This window comes from Amborella trichopoda, chromosome 8 (genome assembly GCF_054954075.1).
Source record: "Amborella trichopoda isolate Santa Cruz 75 chromosome 8, AtrichopodaSantaCruz75HAP2 v2.0, whole genome shotgun sequence".
NCBI lineage: Eukaryota > Viridiplantae > Streptophyta > Magnoliopsida > Amborellales > Amborellaceae > Amborella > Amborella trichopoda.
Window position 1 is genome coordinate 35,194,772 of NC_142343.1, and position 21,510 is coordinate 35,216,281.

The 21,510-nt window shown below is 37.2% G+C and overlaps 1 protein-coding gene across 2 annotated transcripts; it reads left to right on the forward strand.

Annotated features, from left to right (window-relative positions):
* The first annotated feature begins 386 nt into the window (after window positions 1-386).
* LOC18423475 (sorting nexin 2A) lies at window positions 387-19,786 on the forward strand. 2 transcript variants are annotated; one of them, XM_020674542.2, is made up of 6 exons: window positions 387-781; window positions 867-2,000; window positions 7,441-7,650; window positions 7,815-8,075; window positions 11,221-11,307; window positions 19,384-19,786. In XM_020674542.2, exons 2-6 carry the CDS (start codon window positions 954-956, stop codon window positions 19,462-19,464), a joined length of 1,686 nt encoding a protein of 561 aa, XP_020530201.1. In that variant the 5' UTR covers window positions 387-781; window positions 867-953; the 3' UTR covers window positions 19,465-19,786. The 2 variants fall into 2 exon arrangements, with proteins under 2 accessions (XP_020530201.1, XP_006828139.2); XM_006828076.4 differs by having other exon boundaries at window positions 387-2,000.
* Window positions 19,787-21,510: the final 1,724 nt, after the last annotated feature.

Sequence of the window (21,510 nt, forward strand, 5' to 3'; positions counted from 1 at the left end):
TTATAGGGGTGGCAACGGGTAGGGTTAGGTATGGGTTTGGGTTCGGTTTTTGAACCTGACCTCATCAAAGAATTAAAAAATATGTATTTCAATAAATTTAATTATTTTTCATAAAGAAAGACTCAAAAATATAGGTGGGATCTGGACCCAAATCCGAACCAAAATAATATTCGGGTCTAAAGTTCAGACCCAGATCTAACCCACCAGGGCCAAGTTTTGGACCCGTACCCAAGTTTTGGACCCATACCCCAGCCTGGTGAGGGTCTACCTTTGGGACCTCCGGGTCCATTGCCACCCCTCATTTGACAAAAAAAAGTTCTCACTTGAAAGTCCATCCTTTGTCTCTCTAGTCTCATTAATTTCCCTCTCTCTGCTCTCTCTCATGTGGAGTTCATCTTCATCGAACATGTCATGAGGTTGGGGATCGAAAGTTAATAAGAGCTAGAGAGAGAAGAATAAAGGGCACTCGTGTTGGAGTTGTACCTGAAACCAACCTCATCCGCCCGCCCATAGGAAGCCCTCGGTTGGTTTGTTATTGCCATTGGAGCTGGTGCCATACCACGTGCACTTGTTGCAGAGACCTGGCCGGATCTCATAAAGCGAGGCTAGAAACCCTAACCCTAAAAAACAAATGGCACCAGTATGAAGTTATCAATAAATTATCTGATCTCAAAACTCCATTTATCTGATCTCAAAACTCCATTTCATAACAACCAAGAAGGCAAAGTTCCATTTCATAACAACCAAGAAAGGCAATCAATTTTGTTCTGTAAATTTCATGGTAGGTATGTTTATCGTTTATTTAGATCAAGCTTTTGGGTGTTGACTCTTACTTTCTCTGTTTGTGGTATATATGGTTGATTCAGATCAAGTTTTTGGGGTTTTTAGTATTCTCCTTTGCCCTCTAACTGAGTTTCGACATTGAGATTTGGTTGAGATTCAACTGTGGGAAGATGATGGGCTATGAGAACCTGGAAGTAGAAGAACCTACAAATAATAACAATCTCTTTCCACCCAGAGAAGAGATGGAAAATCTGGTTATTGATGAGGGCCCAAACACGCAAACATTCATCTCTCACAGCGATTACAGGAGTGTGATGTCATCTTTAGCTGAAACCCACCACCCATTAGCTGGTGATGATCCTCTCTCTTCGAATTCTTCCTCCAAAAGTTTTAGAAACTCAAGTTTCACGGAGGATTCTTTCCTTGAACCCCCTGCTTATGCAGATGTGGTGTTCTCTCCATTCACGGAGAAACCCATCTCAGGAAATGGCAATTCATCTCAACCAACTCAGCATCTCTCTAATTCTAGCTCTGAATTCATCACAATTATAGTGTCCAACCCACAAAAAGAGCAGGAAATCTCAAATTCTCTGGTACCTGGGGGCAACACCTACGTTACCTATCTGATAACAACTCGGACAAATATGGCAGATTATGGGTCCTCTGACTTTAGTGGCTCTGCTGAATTTAGCGTAAGGAGAAGATTCAGAGATGTTGTTACCTTAGCTGATCGATTAGCTGATTCTTATCGTGGTTTTCTTATACCTCCTCGCCCTGATAAAAATGTGGTGGAAAGTCAGGTTATGCAAAAGCAAGAGTTTGTTGAGCAAAGAAGATTGGCTTTGGAGAAGTATCTAACTAAATTAGCCAGCCATCCAGTGATTAAGAAAAGTGAAGAGTTGAGGGTCTTTTTACAGGTTCAGGGTAAGCTTCCCCTTCCTTCGACGACTGATATGGCATCGAGAATGCTGGATGGGGCAGTTAAATTGCCAAAGCAATTGTTCGGGGAATCTGTTAGTGCCATTACAGCTCAAGAGGCTGTTCAACCAGCGAAAGGGGGAAGAGATCTGCTAAGGATTTTTAAGGAGTTGAAGCAATCGGTGGCTAATGATTGGGGTGGCTCGAAGCCACCTGTGGTTGAGGAAGATAAGGAGTTCATGGAGAAGAAAGAAAAGTTGCGGGATCTCGAGCAACAGTTGAGCGCTGCATCACAGCAGGTAATCGGATAAAATCTCTCTCTATCACCCTGTCTCTTATCTCCAATGTTTTTGAAACTGCTTTCTTTGTTCCAGTTGCAATTTTTGACAATTTAAATGTTACTCTGAGAATTTCAGTTCATCTCTCTGCCCATTGTGGTATGATTAGGGTTGGAAGGAATTTTGCGTGCCTCATTTTTATCCTCGAATGCTACAGTTCTATGTCAATATAAACTTCCTAAATTAATTTGCTGTTTCCATCTTTTTTAGTGTTCCCGTCATATGCGATTGCATTCAAACGATGCTCTTTGTTCTTAAATTGATTGATTATTAAGGAACCACATACTTGTTTAAAAAGATTATACGATAATAGTTGTTGGATATTGGAGACTAGGTTGCTCAAAAATTCATGGGGGGATAACCATTTTAATTCTATTTCTCTTATGATATATTTGTGAATTATTATGTTTTCCGGAATTTTTTTTTTTGGTGATCCTGGATCTTGGTATTGATGACCTTAAAATAGTTGAGATTATGAGTCATATGCGACGATATCCTAAGAATATTTACAAATGATATTATTTCAGTATCTGTGAACTGTTATTCAAGTATACCTACCTTTTTGGGCGTATAGCCATGTGTTAATGTGACCTTCCCATTATTATTCCATGTCATGTTGCTGTGGTTCCTTCTCAGCTTAACAGTTTTACAATCTATTTCTTTGGCCAGAATCATTGTAGTCTTTCTTTTATTTACTTTCTAAATGTTTCTTTTCACTCTATCAACTCCCCCCCTCCCAAAAAAAAAAAAAAAAAGATAAATTCAAAATGATGTTTATTAGCACTATGGTGGAATAAGGATCCTTTTGTGAACAAGACACTTAAATACTTCCCTTTAGGTTCTTGTCTCTTCAAAATTTTATGTTAACCTCCATTAAATTAAAATCAACCTTGCATGATACGTGATTTTGGAGGCTACACCAGTAAATGTTATGGAAGTAAGCTTGTTCGTATCTTATTCTTTGTAGGATCCTAATGTTCGTTGAATCTTTGGTTTTGATGTTGCACTTTTAGTCTTTTAATGCTCATTGGTCAAAAATTATTTAAAATTAGAATGTTACTGAACTTGTCAAATTTTTTAATTGACCAATAATATTGACTTATATTCTTTTTGTGCTGATAGCAGCGTGATTACATCTGGTTCAGTTGTTTTTGCAAATGTTTATTACTTTTTTGGTTTGCAAATGTCCAATGGGGTATCTGGAAGAACGTGATGGTTTTGAATGTGGTTATACAGAACCATTTTTTTCTTGAAATCGCTTTAAATATAATTGAATAGATTAATTGTATAAGTTGTAAATTTATAGTCAGCTAACAGCAAAAAACTACTTCATAAAAAGAAATCAATTAATTATAAAAATGAAGTGCACGACTGATTTCACGGTTTAATGAAAAAAATGAGGAGAGAAAATTTGAGTGAAAGAGCTTTGGATGCAAACTGTCCCTTGATATCTATGAAGAGAATGCTAATGCTTGTTAGCAGAGTATTACTGTACCTGTAGCATTTCCTATAAAAATCACATCCATCCTAGTCTTAGTCTTTCTTGTGATGACCTAGTCACCCAATCTCTCTTAGGTGAAGCAGGGTCAGGAACAACAAATCTCTTTATGATAAACAAATCCATTTTGCAAGCTCGTTATTACAGGTAATTCCTACATAGGATCACACTAATGATGTATACAATACTTGAATTATCGGTGTAGATGCTACCTAGTTGGTTCTCATCCTTTAGAGACTACGAATGTAGTAGGAGCATTCCTGGACAAAAAGATCGCCCTAAGATGATCATCCCATGGCTATTGAGAATGAATCAAATTAGATAGTTCTATTTCTCAATCTTTCTGACTTGCTCCTAGGGAACCTGAGTCGAAAAGATAGAAAAAAAAATCAGTCATTCACAACCATTGATGAAGGATTCCTCGAAAACTTAAGGATTAGTATAGTAATTGTGAGAAAACTCTAGAGCACTTTTCTCCATTAATTACTCTTTTCATTGTGAAAACCCTGTCCACTCAAAAGAATATTCTACTTATTTTGAAGTAGAATCGACCCCCATATGTTTTGTATGTGGAAACTCTAGTTTTAGTCCTTTCCAGCATAACCTACTAAAAACAAAAAGATCTCTCCCATAGAGCTAACGTTTGGACTATTCAATGAGGCATTCTTTGTTCAATCCCTAATCTCTTTTAGTGGGAGAACTCATTTTCTTTTTCTTTGTCATAGATCAAATCATTCAACAATGAAAAATCTTCCTTGCTGCTGCACCACCATCAATCACCATTCTTCCATCGCATATACAACTGAATGTGGACGAAAGAATTTGGTTCACCTTGAATGCTCCTCTCTTGGGCTGCATGATTTTGTTTTCTAGGAGAGAGAACTAAACTAAACATGGCCCTCGTATCTTGATTACAAAGCGTGGTTGGTAAAGGACTACTCACTAGTTTCATGGCTTGTAAGATGTCTTGAAACTCTCGTGAAGAATTCTATGCATCATCCTAAACTCCAAAATTGTGACTAGGCACATTTATGGTTTCTGACTTTTTCATTTAATTTTCTATGCTCCATGTTGACTCCAATCTTTCGGAGCTAGTTTACAGTGGTGACTTTGACTTCTTCAAAATTCAGCATAAATTTTTTTTTTAAACATATATTTTGCATCCTCACCATTTATCAGAGGCCAATGCTCCTTTACTTTCTATCCAAATGCAAAGTTAATTGGCTTCAAGGAGCCACACATCTTTTGGACAAGATTACTCTCTAGGGTCAAATTCTCTCAGCAATTCCTTCCTCATTTAGGACTTTGGGAAAAATACTGTCCCTCTCTTAGGCACCTCTATGACATGATTTTGACTCCTCATGTCTTCAAGACTTGTGCAAAATACAGGTAAACCTCAACTTGAAACTTTGATTTGTAAATGCTGCTCAGGCTTAAGAGCTTGTCCTTCTTGAATGGCATTATTGTTTCTAAATTTTTCCTCTGGCACATTTGGTTCGTGTGAAAACAAGAAAAAATTATCTCATGTGGTCAAGTGTGGGAACATTTTCATACCAATTCGTCTTAATGCATCTTTCACACTAATTGGCTACTAATTGATATAAAAATATTCACACACTTGACTACATGAGAGAATTTTTTCATGTGAAAATGTTTTCTAGAAAACATTTTCACGCGAACCAAATGTCTCAAGTGATTCCTTTTTTATCATTTTGGGACCTTGCCCAATGTAATTCTAGTGGCATGTCTCGAAACTTTGATTTGTAAATGCTACTCAGGCTGAAGAGCTTGTCCTCCTTGATTGGCTTTATCATTTCTAAATTCTCCTCAAGTGGTTTCTTTTTGACCATTTTCGGACCTTTCCCAATGTAATTCTAGTGGCATGTTTGGATTTTTTCAAACAAAATTTGAAATGATTCCAATTGGAAATTTTTGTTTTCTTCCCAGTAAAAATCTTTTATTGTAACCCTTGTCTTTAATCAAGGGCATGGCTAACATTTGTTGTAAAAGGGAAAATTTCCATTACTTTGTTTTAGACTTTGCTAAATTGATTGTTCCCATGTTAGTGGTTCTTTCTAATCATTTACATGTGATGGACCCTTACAAGGGATGCTGAATTATATCTCATCATCATCATCATAGCCTTTTACCAACTATTTGGGGTCGGCTACACGAATATTGGTCCCCACTCTGCTTTATTAAGGGGCATACCATCAAGCCCTATATCTTTTCTCACTACTTCCAACCATGTCTTTTTGGGCCTAGCCGCCTAGCCCTTGCCCCTTTTGAGCCTTCCACTTGAATCAACTTGCACGTCCTAACATGTGCTGTATTGGGCTTGTGTTGCACATGGCCAGCCCACCTAGGTCTACTTTCTCTCATCTTAGCTTCAATTGGAGCCAGGCCTAAGTTCTGGGGAATGTATTCATTTCGAATTCTTTCTCTTCTTGTCTTGCCACTCATTCATCTCAACATTTTCATCTCAGCTACACTCATCGTTTGGGTATGTTGTTTCTTGACCGCCCAACATTCAACCCCATAAAGCAAAACTGGTCTCACGGATGCTAAATTATATCTCTCGGATATATTTTTGATTGTTTTATTTTGAAGTCAACACATTTCAAACAACCAAATTGCTTCCTTGCAAGACCATTTAGATACGTAAAAAGAATATCTATAATAGCTTTATTTGATTGAACATATGAAAAAGTTGTGAGCTAGCAATTAATTGCAGTGTTATCTCGATACTCCATATATAGGCTGGTGTCATGTATCAACATGTGTCGACATTCAGACATGTGCTGACACTTAGAGGCATGACTGTACGAGTTGGTTGCATCATCAGTACGGTGTCGATACTTTAAATTAAATTGTCTAGCAATTTTTGACATATAATATTAGATCTCCACATGGTAGTATTTACTTTTTGCTTTTGGCAAGTCCATGGTTCTATTGCCAAGCTTGCAATGTCTCTCTCTCCTTTTTTTTTTTTTTTTTTTTTTACTATTCTTTAGCAATAAAAAGGTATACCATGCTTATAGTGGGAATGGAACCCCTTTCCATGCTCGTGGTGGGAATGGAACCCCTCTCCTGCACTGTCACATGTTACCACATCTCCATTAGTTGTTGAATGTTAGGAAAGGGACAATTATATTATATATCCTTAATAATATTTTATTAGTTGTAAAAAAAATATGCTTATAATGGGCTTGAACTCTGACACCTTGGCACTCTACCATCTCTCCAAGAGTTTAATTAATATTATAAAACAAAATATCCTATATTATATGATATAAGATTTTAATTACAAAAAATAGATGTAGTGACATGTCTTGTCCTACTGGCTTTTTAGATTGATGTACTAGATACTTGAGACACTTGTAGGCGTCGACACCCAGGTAGTGCCCATGTAACACAGGTTAATTGCTAAGTATCCATAATATGAAGTTGTACGCTAGCAGTACTGGTTCAGGATGAGAGGAGTGAAAATAGGTAAACCATACTTTTGCATTTGGAATTGTTTGGTGATAGATAATTGTTTGTGGATGCTAAAATGCTGCCTAATATTGTTGTCTCATTTGGCTTTCGTGTTATGAGATTTTTAGGCATCCGATCAAGAAACATTCTCAAATTTTGAACTAACAACCAAGAGATAAGTGTTGGTTCTTTTTGTTTTCTATGCACACGGGACAAAGTTCTTCTGGCTGTTGTTACAAAGTCGCTTGGTTGTTGTGACTCTTGTCCGATTATACAAAATCAAAGCAGCCTACCTCTTTTCATATTTTCAGGGCAGCAATTTCATTTTCAGTTTATTTTCATCTACGTCCTTTTAGTTCATAATAGTTGCAGGCATTTTCCAAAATGTGAATTGAAGGTAAACTTACCTCTGTTGACTGGTTACAGGCAGAGGGGCTTGTTAAAGCCCAGCAAGACATTGGAGAAACAATGGGAGAATTGGGATTGGCTTTTATTAAGCTTGCAAAATTTGAGACTGAGGAAGCTGTATACAATTCTCAGAGAACACGAGCTGCTGATGCCAAGCGTGTGGCTACTGCTGCTGTAAAAGCAAGTAGATTTTATCGGGAAGCAAATGCACAAACTGTCAAACATTTGGTATACAAGAAATCCTTTCAAATTTCGGCCTTTATTAAATCTTTATCCTTATTGGTGGAAGCTTAAGTTTTTCTCATGTGTCTTACCAGTCACTAATAAAAAAAGAAAAAAAGAAACAAAAAGAAATAATCATTGACTTACCAATGATATGTTTTTTTTTGCAGGACACGCTCCATGAATATCTTGGATTAATGCAAGCTGTCCACACTGCATTTGCAGACAGGTCTAATGCCCTCTTAACTGTACAAACCCTTTTATCAGAGTTGTCGTCCTTGAGGTCCAGAGTGGAGAAACTTGAAGCTGCATCCTCAAAAATTTTTGGTGGCGATAAAACTAGAAACAAAAAAATGGAGGAATTGAAAGAAACAATAAGAGTTACTGAAGAGGCAAAGGACTGTGCGATCAAGGAATATGAAAGAATTAAGGTTAGCCTTTTACTGTCGCCTTAGTTTCAGGATCTGCATGTGAATAGGTTTTTATAGATACATGCCAGTAGAAAAAATATTTTTTGACAACTTTTGATCCAAGTGAGAACTTTTGATCCCAGGTTAATTTCTGTAAGTGATTCCTAATTTATTTCATGTCATACATGCTACTGGTGGCTATCTTGATGCTTGGAAACAATATATACTGTTTTTTCTTGTTCTTGAATTGATATTTTTCTGAATCGTTTCGTGGTTCATCTACGAAATATTAACCACGTGATTTGAACGCATAGGAGCTAGTTTGGTTGTCCCCTAATCTGGTAGCTTTTTGGATGACAAGTGATCAAAGTTTCTGAAGGGTTTGGGTGGATTTGGATATTGCGAGTTTTTCTGATTTAAATTAGAAAAAAGCTATCAATTTCATGCCAATATTGGCATTCAGAAAAATTGTACTTTAACTTGTGTTTTTTAGCTTATCAGGCTCTCTCTATCTCAAACTTACCCTTCCTCTCTCAAGTCCCCAACCACATCCCCCAACCCCCCTATCTCTTCTCTCCCTCTTTGCTTCAGACACACAGGGGGACTGCCCTTTTTCCCAGCTCTTTCTCTCTCTCTCTCTCTCACACACACACACACACAGAGGCTGCCCTTTTTCCCAGCCCCCGATCTCTGTCTTCCCCTATCTACACCTGCAACTCAAATTCACAGGTGAAAGTGCAAAGAAACAAAGTAATGTAAGCATGGCTATTTCTCTGTCTCAAATTCAGCTCTCCAAAAATCGTAGCCAAACCAACTCATAAATCACACCATACTTCCTCTCCATCTCCTTCTCCGTAAAATGTGATAAAAAAGAGGCCTATCTTTCCCTTCTTTCAAAGTCCCACAAGCCTCAGTCCAATCCTCTTGTTCTTCTTCTTATCCTTCTCCTTCTCTCTCTCCTGTCCATGATGTCGAAGCCAGTTTATGCCAAACTTCGCCTCCTCGTTGCCTCAATACCCAAATTCTCCTTCTCTCTCTAAGCAATCACCTTCATTTCTTTCTCTCTCTAAGCAATCACCATTGAAGCTCGCCTCTCTTGAAGAAATTATGGAAAATCTTTTTGAATTTTGGCAAAAATCAGCCCCTCCTTCTCAGGCCCCCCTCTGATAAATCCCATATAATCTCTTTCCAAAAGCCTTATAAGAGAAGAGCCGTGGAACCAAATCAAGAAAACATCGATTCTAAGTGCCCCACTAAGCTATCTTACAATGCCATTAGAGAGAGCTTGCGCCAGCTTCGAGCCAGTGGACTCAATTTAACATAAGTATAAAGGCCTCTGATACAGGCATGGATATCATATATCTCTCTGAAGTAATTCAAAGATAGCCTGAATTTTCTGCCTGATGACCCAGCTTCAGAGCCATTAATCAAGCTATTTTTTGGAAAAGAGATGAGTGAGAGGCGGCGAGTGATTTTGGGTCTACAGAGACTGAGTTTGTGATGATGTATAGCGATTCAGAGTTGGATGGGGAAGCTAAGGAATCTGGGGCCTACGAGGTTCAGGGGAAAAACTGTGTATTTCTTTCCTTGAAAAATGTAGATTTTCCACAAAGGTGAAAGTCAAGGTTTTGGCCACTAATGCGGTTTCATGCTTCCATTTATTGTTGGGGTTTGTGTAGAGAGATTTGTGGGAAGGTTGGTCAGTAGCCATTTGCTTGGAATTGGCCATTGGGTAGACAGAGAAAGGAGGGATATAGAGTACATGGATTTAGTGGGTTTCTTTTGTGGGGACTCTCCCTCTCTCTCTCTCTGTCTCGCCCCCACCCATGCCACCAAACAATGTGGGGACTCTCCCTCTCCCTCTCTCTCTCTCTCTCCCCCCTGCCCTTGTGACCAAACAAGTTATGGACACCATAAAAGAAAACATCACATCTCTAAATTCAGCATAAAAAACCTGCTAGATTTTTTGCTGAAAGGAATTTTAAAGCATGCATCCAATCTGGACCCAAATCATCAGGTGCTACTGCTCTCCAATACTAGCGAGACTACCCCTTCAAACAAAATGAGGCCCAAACCTTTTAGCCATATTTTGTGAAGCCCCTTTGTTGTTGTCCCTGCATTTTACCTACCCTCTAATCCTCTTAAGATTTTTGTACTTAATCCAAAATCTGTCAAATAGAAACATAACTTCCTCTGAAATGTGCCATTAGCTTGCTTAACCTTCAGCATGGAGGGAATTTCCTTGATCCAAGAAAATTACATATATGCTATTTGATTCTACTCATATATTATCATTGCTAGCTAATTCAAGAATGGGTTCTTGTTGAAAGATGTATGCATCATGTAATTTTGGGGACATGGGCCTCAATTTGTTTACTGATGAAAAGAAGCTGTTTACATAGAGCTAGTACATCTTACAGTTGCTTATGTATAAAATATTTCGTTGACTTGCTTCTGGCTTTTGGCTTTTATTTCTGGGAGTAATATTGGCATTTGTCAAGGTGCAATCTTTTTTTATGTACATATATATGTGACACACTAAGGGCGGGGCCTAGTAATGAACTGCATAATTATTGCCTCATTTTCTTCCTTATATGGTGATCGAGATTGAACTGCCTTACAGGTTTCTTAAACCCTGCCCAACATTTTACCTCGGGTTGTGTAATTTATGGTCGAGAACAGCCATAGGGGTTTCCACCTTGGGAGTCAAAGGTTTTCCCCTTATAATTATAGAAGCTTTATTGTAATTTCTAGTCGAGGACAGCCTTCTTCCACCCCCCCCTCGCCCAACCAAAAAAAACGGCTTTATTGTAATTTCTTTCATAGTGTCGAGGACATCCTTCTCTCCCCCCCCCCCCAAAAAAAACAAAAGAAAAACCTATTACATATTCACATGGAATGAGAGTTACACTGGCAGTCTCATTCATGAGATTGAGTGGCACAAACAATTGTATCAAATTTGAGTGAAAGAAGTTAGTCTGGAGCATGCAAGAAGTTTCTCAATATTTGGAAGTGAACTTTTGGGTGTATCTACTTTGTTGAAACTTGATACGTAGTAAATCTGGAGAATGTAAGAAGTTTCTCAATATTTGGAAGTGAACTTACGGGGTGTATCTACTTTGTTGAAACTTGATACCTTATGTGCTTAATCTTGGTAATATTGCAGGAAAACAACAGAAATGAACTTGAAAGGCTTGATAGAGAAAGACAGAATGATTTCCACAACATGTTGAAAGGGTTTGTAATAAATCAGGTATGTTTCCATTATGATTGCAGTGGTATATAATTATTTTATTGTTGGTTAATTTTGAACTCATCAAGGAACAAGAGGAACTAGTACTCTTTTTTGGTTGATTGTCCGCATCTAGCAATTGTTTTCTTTGGTAGAGCAGGTTATTTTAATTTGAGTTCTTGATCTTGTTTATATAGGTCCTGCTTATCTTAAATGGGTTAGTGTTGGAGAGTCTCTGGTACACATCCCTTATTCTTCCTAGGACATCCAAAGCAAGTCACTTGGAGCATAGTTGTCGATTTTGTAACTGTCCGGCGTGAGAATATAGGTTCTGATACAATCAGCAAACAATACAATGGATGTATTCAATTATTGTTTTCCGAGATTGTGTTATCAGATCTGCTTTGCTTTGGACAGGAGGCCAAAGACTTCAGCTTCAGACTTCAAACTGAAACAAAGCAAAGCTAACGCCAATACTTTCAAAATATTGGCTGTTTTTGGAATATCACTGATATATCGCCAATATTGTTGATATTTCTAAATTTTATGTATTTTTTAAAATTACTTAGTTATATATTTTTTGTTTTCTTTTACTTAAAGATTACCTGAAAACTTCCACTGGAACAGCTGAAGTGCCAAATGATTCCATTCCTAACCAAATTGGAATCTGCAAAACGAATCTGATAACACTGTTCCCCAATGCCATAATTTTTAGGGTTCAAGTTGGTTTTATTTTCTGCGGGAACTTTTTTATGCATTATTATCAAACTTGTGCTTTGCTCCTTATTGTGGGGGATTCTGGCTGAAGAATGTCGCAACCTTTTTATTGAGGTGCAGTTATGTATTTGAAGCCTTTTCAATTGAACTGTAGCAGTTTTACACAAAATGAGATCCGATTTCTTTCTTTTCTAAATCATTACAATGTTCCATAAATACATGTATGCTTTTTGTTCATATTGATTTCTTGCAAAAAGCTCTTCTATTGATTGGTGTGAATGTCACTCTCAGAAATCAAAACTTAAGGCTCCTATTCAGTAAAACCAACTTTTAAAGTTTTAAAACTCAGGATTCACCTGAGTTGAACCTGCTCGGCAACCCGGTCAGTCTCATAGTTTATTAGGAGACTTGCCCATGTCTTATATGCATTTTCTCTGTTAGTCAGCAAACTTGTCTGGGTTGAGTCAATACAATAGCTTGGGACCAGGCTGAGACCCAAGGTGAACCAGAGGCTTAAAACACTGATAAACATGGAATGCTTATATCCTAACCTTCACATATTGAGATGAAACACACTTTCCTAATATGCTTTCTAATATTAGGATGCTTCTTCTCTACCTTTGCATTTTTGCTTTCATTATCTTGTGAGTTGTGAAGTTGTTTTCTAGACATACTTAAATCTATAGCTTATGCGGCAAATTTTGATGTACAAAACTGCTTTACTAGTATTTTCCAAGGTTTCCTCCCTAGTTGATGCCACAATTAAAGTTTTATGTTCAAATTCACATAAGGATCGTGATGTTAATCTCACCAATTCACCCTCCTACATGTCATATTATTATTTGATATAAACCTGTTACCAACAATTGGCTTAGTATAATACTTGACACAAAATGGACATTACTGAAGTTTTTGAATGTTGCCAGATTTTTTGGGTTAAAGTAATCTTTGCTGTTATCATTTTATCATTTGCATACTGATACCATATGTTGGTGGCAAAGCCATTATTTGATTTTTTTTAAGGAAATTTACGTATGGACCGGGTTTTTTTACCGTTAATATGGTATGGCCCGAAAATAGCCCATTATTACCTGGAAAGATGTATCCACGATTTTTTTTTATTTTTTGCCAAGTTTGCCCCCTGTCCAATGTTTGACCATTTTATTTCCCCCAAATCCTACAAAGATTCTATTCCAAGCTAGCTCTTTTGCTTTCTCTCTCTAACTGGCTTCTCCTTTTCTCTCTTTAAGCTCTGTTCCCTCTCTCTCTCTCTCACCTCACTTTCTGCAGGTTCCGAGTTCTCACTCTTGGGTTTCTCTTTCTCTCTCTTTTGGGATTGTTAATTTGTTATTTCTCTCTCTAATCTCTTTCTCTCTCTAGAGGGGTTAATGATTGGGAGTGTGCATGTCTGCCTCACTGGATTTATTTGTGTTTATGCCCAGTTGATTTTGCATAATGATCCCCCTCATTATTTGCTGTGATATAACAGCTGTTGCATCCCCTAAGAGCTCACGAGCGAATTCTCAAATATACTCGGCCATGTTTGAAAAAAATGCGGTCCGATGGTTTGAACATCAGACCGTCTTCTTTTCTTTTTCTTTTTGAATAAATAATGCAGTCCGATGGTTTGAACATGCCTTTTGTTCTTTTTTTTTAGCTAAACCAAGTGGTCCGATGTTTGAATCATCGGACCGCATGATTTACTTAGAAAATTTCAATAGAAGGCGGTCTGATGGTTTAAACATCAGACTGCATTGTTTAGTTAAATAATTGAACAGATTGCGGTTCGATGTTCGAACCATCAGACCGCTTGGTTTTATAAAAAAAATTGAACAGATGGCGGTCCGATGTTCAAACCATCGGACTGTGTTTTCAAACCCAAAAAAAAAAGAGAAAGAAGACGGTCCATTCTTACACGGCCATGTTTGAGAAAAAAAGAAGCGGTCCGATGTTTGAAAAATCGGACCGAGGGCAAACTTGGCAAAAAATAAAAAAAATTCGGGGATCCGTCTTTCCAGGTAATAACGGCCTATTTTCGGGTCATTCTGTTATAATGGTAAAAAAACTCAGTCCATACATAAATTTCCCTTTTTTTAATTTGATAAATAACGTGTAAATGAGTGAGAATATTCATGAACTTCTTGGCTTGTAAAGGACTGATATTAAATTAAGTGTTAGAAGGTGGAGATATGCAGCGTATGTCCAGAACAAGTAGAGAGAATTTTAAATTTTCATGTGCTCCATTTAGTACTAAAGTTTAAGTTAAAATTGTTGGTACGAGGTGAAGACCAAATAAATGGATTTCTAGATCACTTTGACAGCTTGTTTGCTAAGGATATGTTTGACAAACTACTTATTATCCTAGTACTTCAGAATAGGAAAAAGCCACCAATAGGTTGCACCTGTAATGGATCGTAATACAGGTTGACTCAGCCGTCAGATCTTTAATTAGATGGCTGAAAAAAGCATGTTGCTATTTGAAATTTAATCTTTTTTCTACGAATTGGATAGAGATGAAATATGAAATATTTGGCGTGTACTTCAAATGACTAAAGTGACTAACTTACCCTCGTCATTTTTAGGGGTATTATGGTTATTTTAAATTTTGAAAAATAATTTTTATATTTTTCTTGTGGGCCTTATTTTTTAGTACACAACCAAAATTTCATCTTGAACCAATTTGTAAAAAAAAATTAAAATTCAAATAGTAACATGCATTTTCAACTATCTTAACTATGATTTGACAACTGGGAGTCAACCTATATTATTATTCATTATAGCTACAACGTATTGGTAGCTTTTTCCTTCAGAATAATATATAGATTTATAACAATCATGTTCTTTCCTCCGTAAACCTTGTTTTGATTGATCAAGATCTTTCAGAAAATTAAGATGAGTTCCTCTTATCTGAATATCACAAAATTCAAGTAGGACATAATTTTATGGGTTCAGTTATCACTAAAATCTAAATGGATTGGGTGGCTTTCCTTCCCCCATCTTCTCCTCACCTTCATCTCTTCCATCTTCTGCATACCCCTGAGCCTATTGCACCTAAACCACTCTCTCGCCTTATGGACTGAACCAAGCCAGCTGCCAACCTTGCCGGAAAATAATTTCCCTGTAATTGAAATGAAGAAGACTCTAGGTTAATCACACCTAAAATGAGAGAACCCATCTTGCTTTCCTTCCCCTGCCTCCCCCTCGCATTCACCTCTGCCATATTCTACATGCCCACTGAGCCTATTGCACCTACACCACTCTCTGGCCTCATGGACTGAACCAAGCCAGTTGCCAACCTTGCTGGAAAATAATTTCCCTGCCACTGAAATGAAGAAGACTCTTAAGATTAATCACACCTAAAGAGAGAGACCCCCCTCATTGTTGCTCTTTTTCTACAACAAGGGCAGTTTCGGGGTTTTGGTATAGGGTGAAGCTTTGGTGATGCTGCTGGCCGGGGAGTATGCTGTGAAATCAGCATGAAGGATTGTAGTGCACACCATTAGATTCAGGTTCAATGAGGAAATCTATCAATCCATATAGAAGTAATGACACCATTAGATGAGTTCATGGCTGGACAGAGTAAAAAGAGAGGAGGTAAATTGAGAGGAATGACTATGAAATTAGGGTTTTGAAGAATAAAAAAGGTTAGATTTTCAACGCCCCATTTGGGCTGGTTTTTGGGTGGCCTTTTAAGCTGGTGTTTTGGGAGATTGGGTTCTTTGAATTGCAGAGAAGAAGATAAATGCGGTGCATTTGTGTTGGAAAGAAGAAAATGCTTGGGTACTGGTTTTTTTAAGATTTGAAGAAAGAATTGGGTATTTTGTGTGTGTGTGAGAGAGAGGGAGTGAGAGAGAGAGGGAGAGTGCTGCAAATCAAGTGATTGACATAAAACACCGGAATCAAATCCACCCAGATGCAAATCTAGCAATGGAGATGAGCTGGAGAGAGAGAGAGAGAGAGAGAGAGAGAGAGAGAGAGAGAGGTTTTTCTTTTCGCCGGACTGAAAACTCACCGCTTTTATCAAACCAGGGTAAAGAAAGATTTTCTAACATGTAGTCCGGCAAGCGGATTCGGAGAGAGAAATTTGAAACCCTCGCTGTACTGCTGGGTATCCATTTGATAGACTGGATTTTAAAAACAAAGTTTCAGGGATGGCCGTGATTGTTGGTGGTCATGCTCGAGTAATATTGTCATGGGTTGAAAACATTCAATCAAATGCTTGAAAAAATCTTGATTAAACAGAAATTCTAGTTTTGTTAGCCAAATAGTTCGAATATGAAATTTATTAAAATTTTGATTTATTGGTAGACAGTCAAACGGACAAAAAAAGAACATGTTAGGATAATATGTAATCTAGAAATATGGAAAGCCAATAAAGCCTTTGTTCAAATTTCTGAATATTTAAATCCTGTTTTATCAATCATATCCTAAGGGGCTATTTTTGAGTTAGTGTTATTAAGTCAGAAGTTACTATAGGTTGCCATGATCATTTTCAGCTTTGTTCTTAGCTTTCTAGGCCTGCCCATGCCCTAGTCTCCCCTGGACTCTATGCCTTCTGCATCCTTTACCCAAACCTGACAAAGAATGGTTAGGCTGATGTGTAAAATCATTTGTTTCAGCATACAACAACAGCCCCCTCCTCGGACCCACCCCAACCCCCGACAACCCCCCAGCCCCCAAAAAAAAAAAAAAACACCTACCCACTACCCACTGAACGAAGAAAGAAAAAGGGGTTTCAAATCTGAAACAAAGTTGGACCTGTGAACTTGAACTTGTTAATCTAGCTTAGTCTGGTGGTCCGACAAGTTCATTCTGGTCTGGTTCGAGAGCCTGGCCGAAACTCAGTAGTTTTGGTTGACTATATTTCTGTTGTAATGCAATTAGTGATTTTTTTTTTTGGGTTTTGTTTCTTCTTCTTTTGCTGTTACAAGTATTTCATTCTTTTTTTTTGTGGGAACTAGCAAGATGGTGTGGAATATGGAGAACCTTTTACCCCTGTAGGCACAAAGATGAATGTTAGCACTATTCGACATTAGGATCTGTTGAAGGACAATGTCAACAATTCCCTTTTTCAAGGGATTCTACATTCAGCCAACTCCAGATTTATAACGATCAGATTCTGTCAGCTTGCCATATGACTAATATGTTCCTTGAGCCCAGTTTAAGAAATTTCTAGTAATTGTAATTGTTGGGCACCCGAAGAGTCGGTGCATCTGCTTCTTATTTGTTGCACCCTTCTCTGACTGAAATAGTAGTGCTATGTTTTGTGTAGATGACATTGTGCTTTCCTGGTATGACTGGATGGCTCTTCTAGCATCAACTTCATCATCTTTAATGTTGCATAGATATGGGTATTTGCATGTGTGTTAGACACAGGTCTGCGGTGTTGGTTTCTTCGAGCCTCAAGGAGCGAGTAGGATTCCGTGACCCAGCTCTCCCCCACAGGAAAAAAAACAACAAACACCAAAAAGAAAGTGTTCATTCTACATTCATATAAGAGTATAAATTTCATGACTGATCCACCCCCATGTTCTTTCACTTTGAATGCACAGAAAAGGAAGCTTATATTTTTGCTATTTAACACATACCAAAAGAAAGCCAAATTTTTTTTTAGTATTTTTATTATTGAATGCATAACTGAAAAGGCCAATTTAAAATTTTGAATCACATCAAACAAGTCACCTGTGCCCTTTCATTTTGATCGAGTAACAAAGTAAAGCAAGTTTTCTTTGAAAAAAGAAAACAAAGCGAGTTTTCTTTCTTTTTTCCCTTTTGTTGTTGAATGCATAACAAGAAAAACAAGTCTTTATTTTTGATTCATAGCAAAAAAAGTCACTGATTAGCCCCATAATCTTTTATTTTGGATGCCGGACCGAAAAACGGAAAGTTTTTATTTTCGTTATTTAATGCATAACAACATAAAGCAAGTCTTTTATTTTCATTATCGAATGCATAAGAAGAAAATCAGTGTTTATTTTTTATTTACAGCAAAAAGGTTTGTTCCATGCTGCTCGTTCATTTTGAACGCAAAGGTAAATGAGCTAGTTTTCATTTTTGGAAGCTTCAGCTGGAAACTTTTCAACGTGTTTATGTTCAGAAGAATGAATTCTGGCGAATCTAGGAGAATCTTATCTGTAATTGTGTTGGTATGTCTCTGACACGGTTTAGGGAGAGGACATTCCCATTACTTGAATATGAAGTTTTCTGGACAAATAGTGCTCCCATTGTGTCACTCATGTGGTTATAGTATAGTCTCTGGCCCGGTTTGCATTCGTACATAAGTCGCTGACCCAGCCGACTTATATGCGCTACTGTTTGTGAGCTGTTTGGTCGAGCACTGTGTGCCACTATTAGCTACATTGTTATGACAATTTCATGTAGACAGCCAGGAATTATTGTTGAGTAGTTTGTTTCTTCAAGAGGTCATTTTGCTGCTGTATTGGATAAATCCACCTATCTGCATTGACAAACGGGCACTTTGTATTGCTTGTTGTGTAGTGAGCTTATGTGAATTTATTTTGTCTTTTTCATGTATTACATTTTGCAAGTTATCTATAAATATGTGGATGTCCTTTGACCACTTCATGTAGGCAACAAACTAACAAAGCCAAACCCTCAGTTTGAATCTGAGCGTGCATTTTATATTCTCTGTTCAGCCATGTCTTGACTGCTCTCTCACTAAGCTAAGTCCCCAAGAAATGGGAGCTCAAGGCAGTGGAAGTTTTGAATTTGTAGTATCCCATTGCTGCTTCAGTGGGTTCAGAATCTTATAAGTGCCTGGCAGACATCAATTCTAGAATAAATAAGCAACCCCACAATTAGTTTGGGCTTGAAGAGCTATGGTTTAATATGCATATGGACTAATTTATCAACTTTCAGTAATTATTATTGGTAATGCTATATTAGATGAAAGCTGGCCATTAATTTGCAGTCTTGTGAACCATTAGTTTGTTTACTTTTAACTGAGTATCCTTACAGGAAAAGTTAAATCATAATTTCGTCACCTTGTTAGTGGCTTGAAGGGGCAATTGCCATCCCCAACCCCACCCCCCCTTCCCCCTAATAAAACCACTAAGCACCAAAAAAAAAAGTGTGTGCGGAGATTTTTTATAGGGTGCCATTATGCCCCTTGATGCCAGTGCTTCCATGAGAGTAATACATTATCTTCCTTAATTTGTTCTCATTAACATCCATTTTTATATTTGAAAAATTTAAAATGGATGAGATATTGTTATGTTCTCTTGGTAGTGCCCTTTTGTCATGGTTTGGGGCTTCCTTTGTGTGATGACCTTCTTACCTGTATATTCATCTTATTCTCATAAGGAAGTTTGATTTGGCTTGGTGGATATTTATAGTGAAGGTTTCTGCTCGTGTTGACAGGTTGGGTATGCGGAGAAGATTGCGAATGTGTGGACGAAAGTTGCAGAAGAAACAAGTGAATATGCAAAAGATAGTATTTGATTATTGTTTTTAAGTGAGGATGGTATTTCAGATTAGAAATATGTACATAGGTTTATGGTACGTCCCTTCCACTTCAGAGCCTGTACACTACCACTCGCGCGGGGTTCCTAGAGCAAAGGAAAATAACTTGGCAGATTTTTGAAGTAGCCTTTTAGTTATTTCATGATGTGTACACAAATCCTTTTATGCTTGCAGCCATTCCATGTCCATATGGCCTTATCGATCGCAGAGAAACCTATTAAGATTTTCTAAAGAGTTTTTGGATTCAAGTTAGATTTTCTAGAGTTTTTGGATTCAAGTTATGTGGAAGTGTTGAAAGCTAGAATGTGCATAATGCTCTCTCTCTCTCTCTCTCTCTCTCTCTCTCTACACTCTGTGTATGTTTAGGTTCCCAAGTTCATTTATTTTTTAGTAGTTCAGTGGGAATTGGGTCCTCTATCTATGATATGAATAGAAGTCAGGACGTTACGTTGTGGCATTCCGCTACCTTGACCACATATCATTCTTAACTAGTTCCCAAGTTGAAATACGAAATCTCTTTCTATCTAGGTTTGATCTAAATAATCTTGTTCTTGTTTCATTTCCTTATACCCTTGGGGGTGCGATATCATTCAAACCTTGGATGGAACTCCATAGCTATTTAAATAAGGGAAACGTTTAAATATGACACCTTAAAATGTAGAAGTATAATTTACCTCTAAAAATGAAAGAGGTTGTTTTAATGTTGGAAAAATATATAATTGATCATCTATTTAAGATGTATACATATAAAGAAAAATAAGATTTTAAGTCTTAAAAATAGTACATCTTGTTACATATTATATGGGTCGACTATTTTCAACATTTTCATGTGTTTAAAGATCTATTTGATTTGAACCAGTTTAGAGTAATTAGAAATGAAAATAGATTCTCTTACCATCCTAAGAATATTTGACTCTAAGCTTGCATTTCATGATAAAAGTTTGGAGGTGTACCTTACTCTAATGTTTATGGTTGCAATATGATGTGGATGGCATCCTCCTGAAGGTGCAAGTTATACTTATGTTGGGTGCCTTTTACTTTAATGTTTATGGTTGCAATCTGGTGTGGATGGCATCCTCCTTATGCTTATGTTGGGTGCCTCTGACACCTAATGATGGGGATTTTGTTTGATAGGAAAGTTTGCAAATCATTTTTTATTCACCTTAAAAGGAATTGGTTGAGCTGTGATAAAGTCCCTTAAATGGAGGGTTAGAAGCAATGTTTGAAAACTCGTCGAGTCGAGCTGGAATCGTTCGTTCGATTCAGTAATCGTCGGTTACCGAGTCGGTTCTACAAAAAAATCGGTAATCGCCCGTATCCGGAGAGAATCAGGCGATTCCCAATAGTAAATCGCAAGTCTCACCGAATATTTTGGGTTCACACGTGGCCGCCTCACTAGAGCGACACGTGGCACGTACCTACAAACCCTCAATGCATGACAATTCACCTTGCTCGTATGCCCTCTTCGTTTTTCTACACGCATGACTGAATGACTAGTACACAACACTTAATAGAGAACAAAGGGTTTCTCATCCTTCGATGCGGGATAATTCCCACAAAAAGCCATTCAAGCAAGATGATTCAATATGTATTATATTATAGTTGTTAATGAAACACATCAAGCAATGTGGTGGTATTGGTTAACAACCTTGAATTTTCGGGCGGACGTCTTGAGTTCGAACCCTGTGCATCCTCGTTTATAATACAATATTTTTTTTAAGATAAAGATAAAAATAGAGATAAAGATAAAAAATAAAAAGCTTTTCAAGATAATGAATAAAAAACTTGAAATAAAATAGAAAAAATAAAAAGCTTTTCTTGTTGTAAAAAAAGCTTAAAAAATAAAAAATAAAAAGTTTTTCAAAATACAAGGTAATATAAAAAGTATTTCTTGCAAAAAAATAAAACAAAAGGCATAAAAAATTTTTTTGACAACAAAAATAAACGAAGGCAGAAAATACTGTTGTAAAAAATTAGAAAAAATAAAAAATAAAAAACTTTTCAAGATAAAGATAAAAAATATAA

Excerpts from the sequence above, each read along its gene's own strand:
- LOC18423475 (XM_006828076.4), top strand. The coding sequence starts at position 954 with ATGATGGGCTATGAGAACCTGGAAGTAGAAGAACCTACAAATAATAAC. Across the intron at positions 2,001-7,440 it reads TGAGCGCTGCATCACAGCAG|GCAGAGGGGCTTGTTAAAGC; the intron begins GTAATCGGATAA and ends GACTGGTTACAG. Across the intron at positions 7,651-7,814 it reads CACAAACTGTCAAACATTTG|GACACGCTCCATGAATATCT; the intron begins GTATACAAGAAA and ends TTTTTTTTGCAG.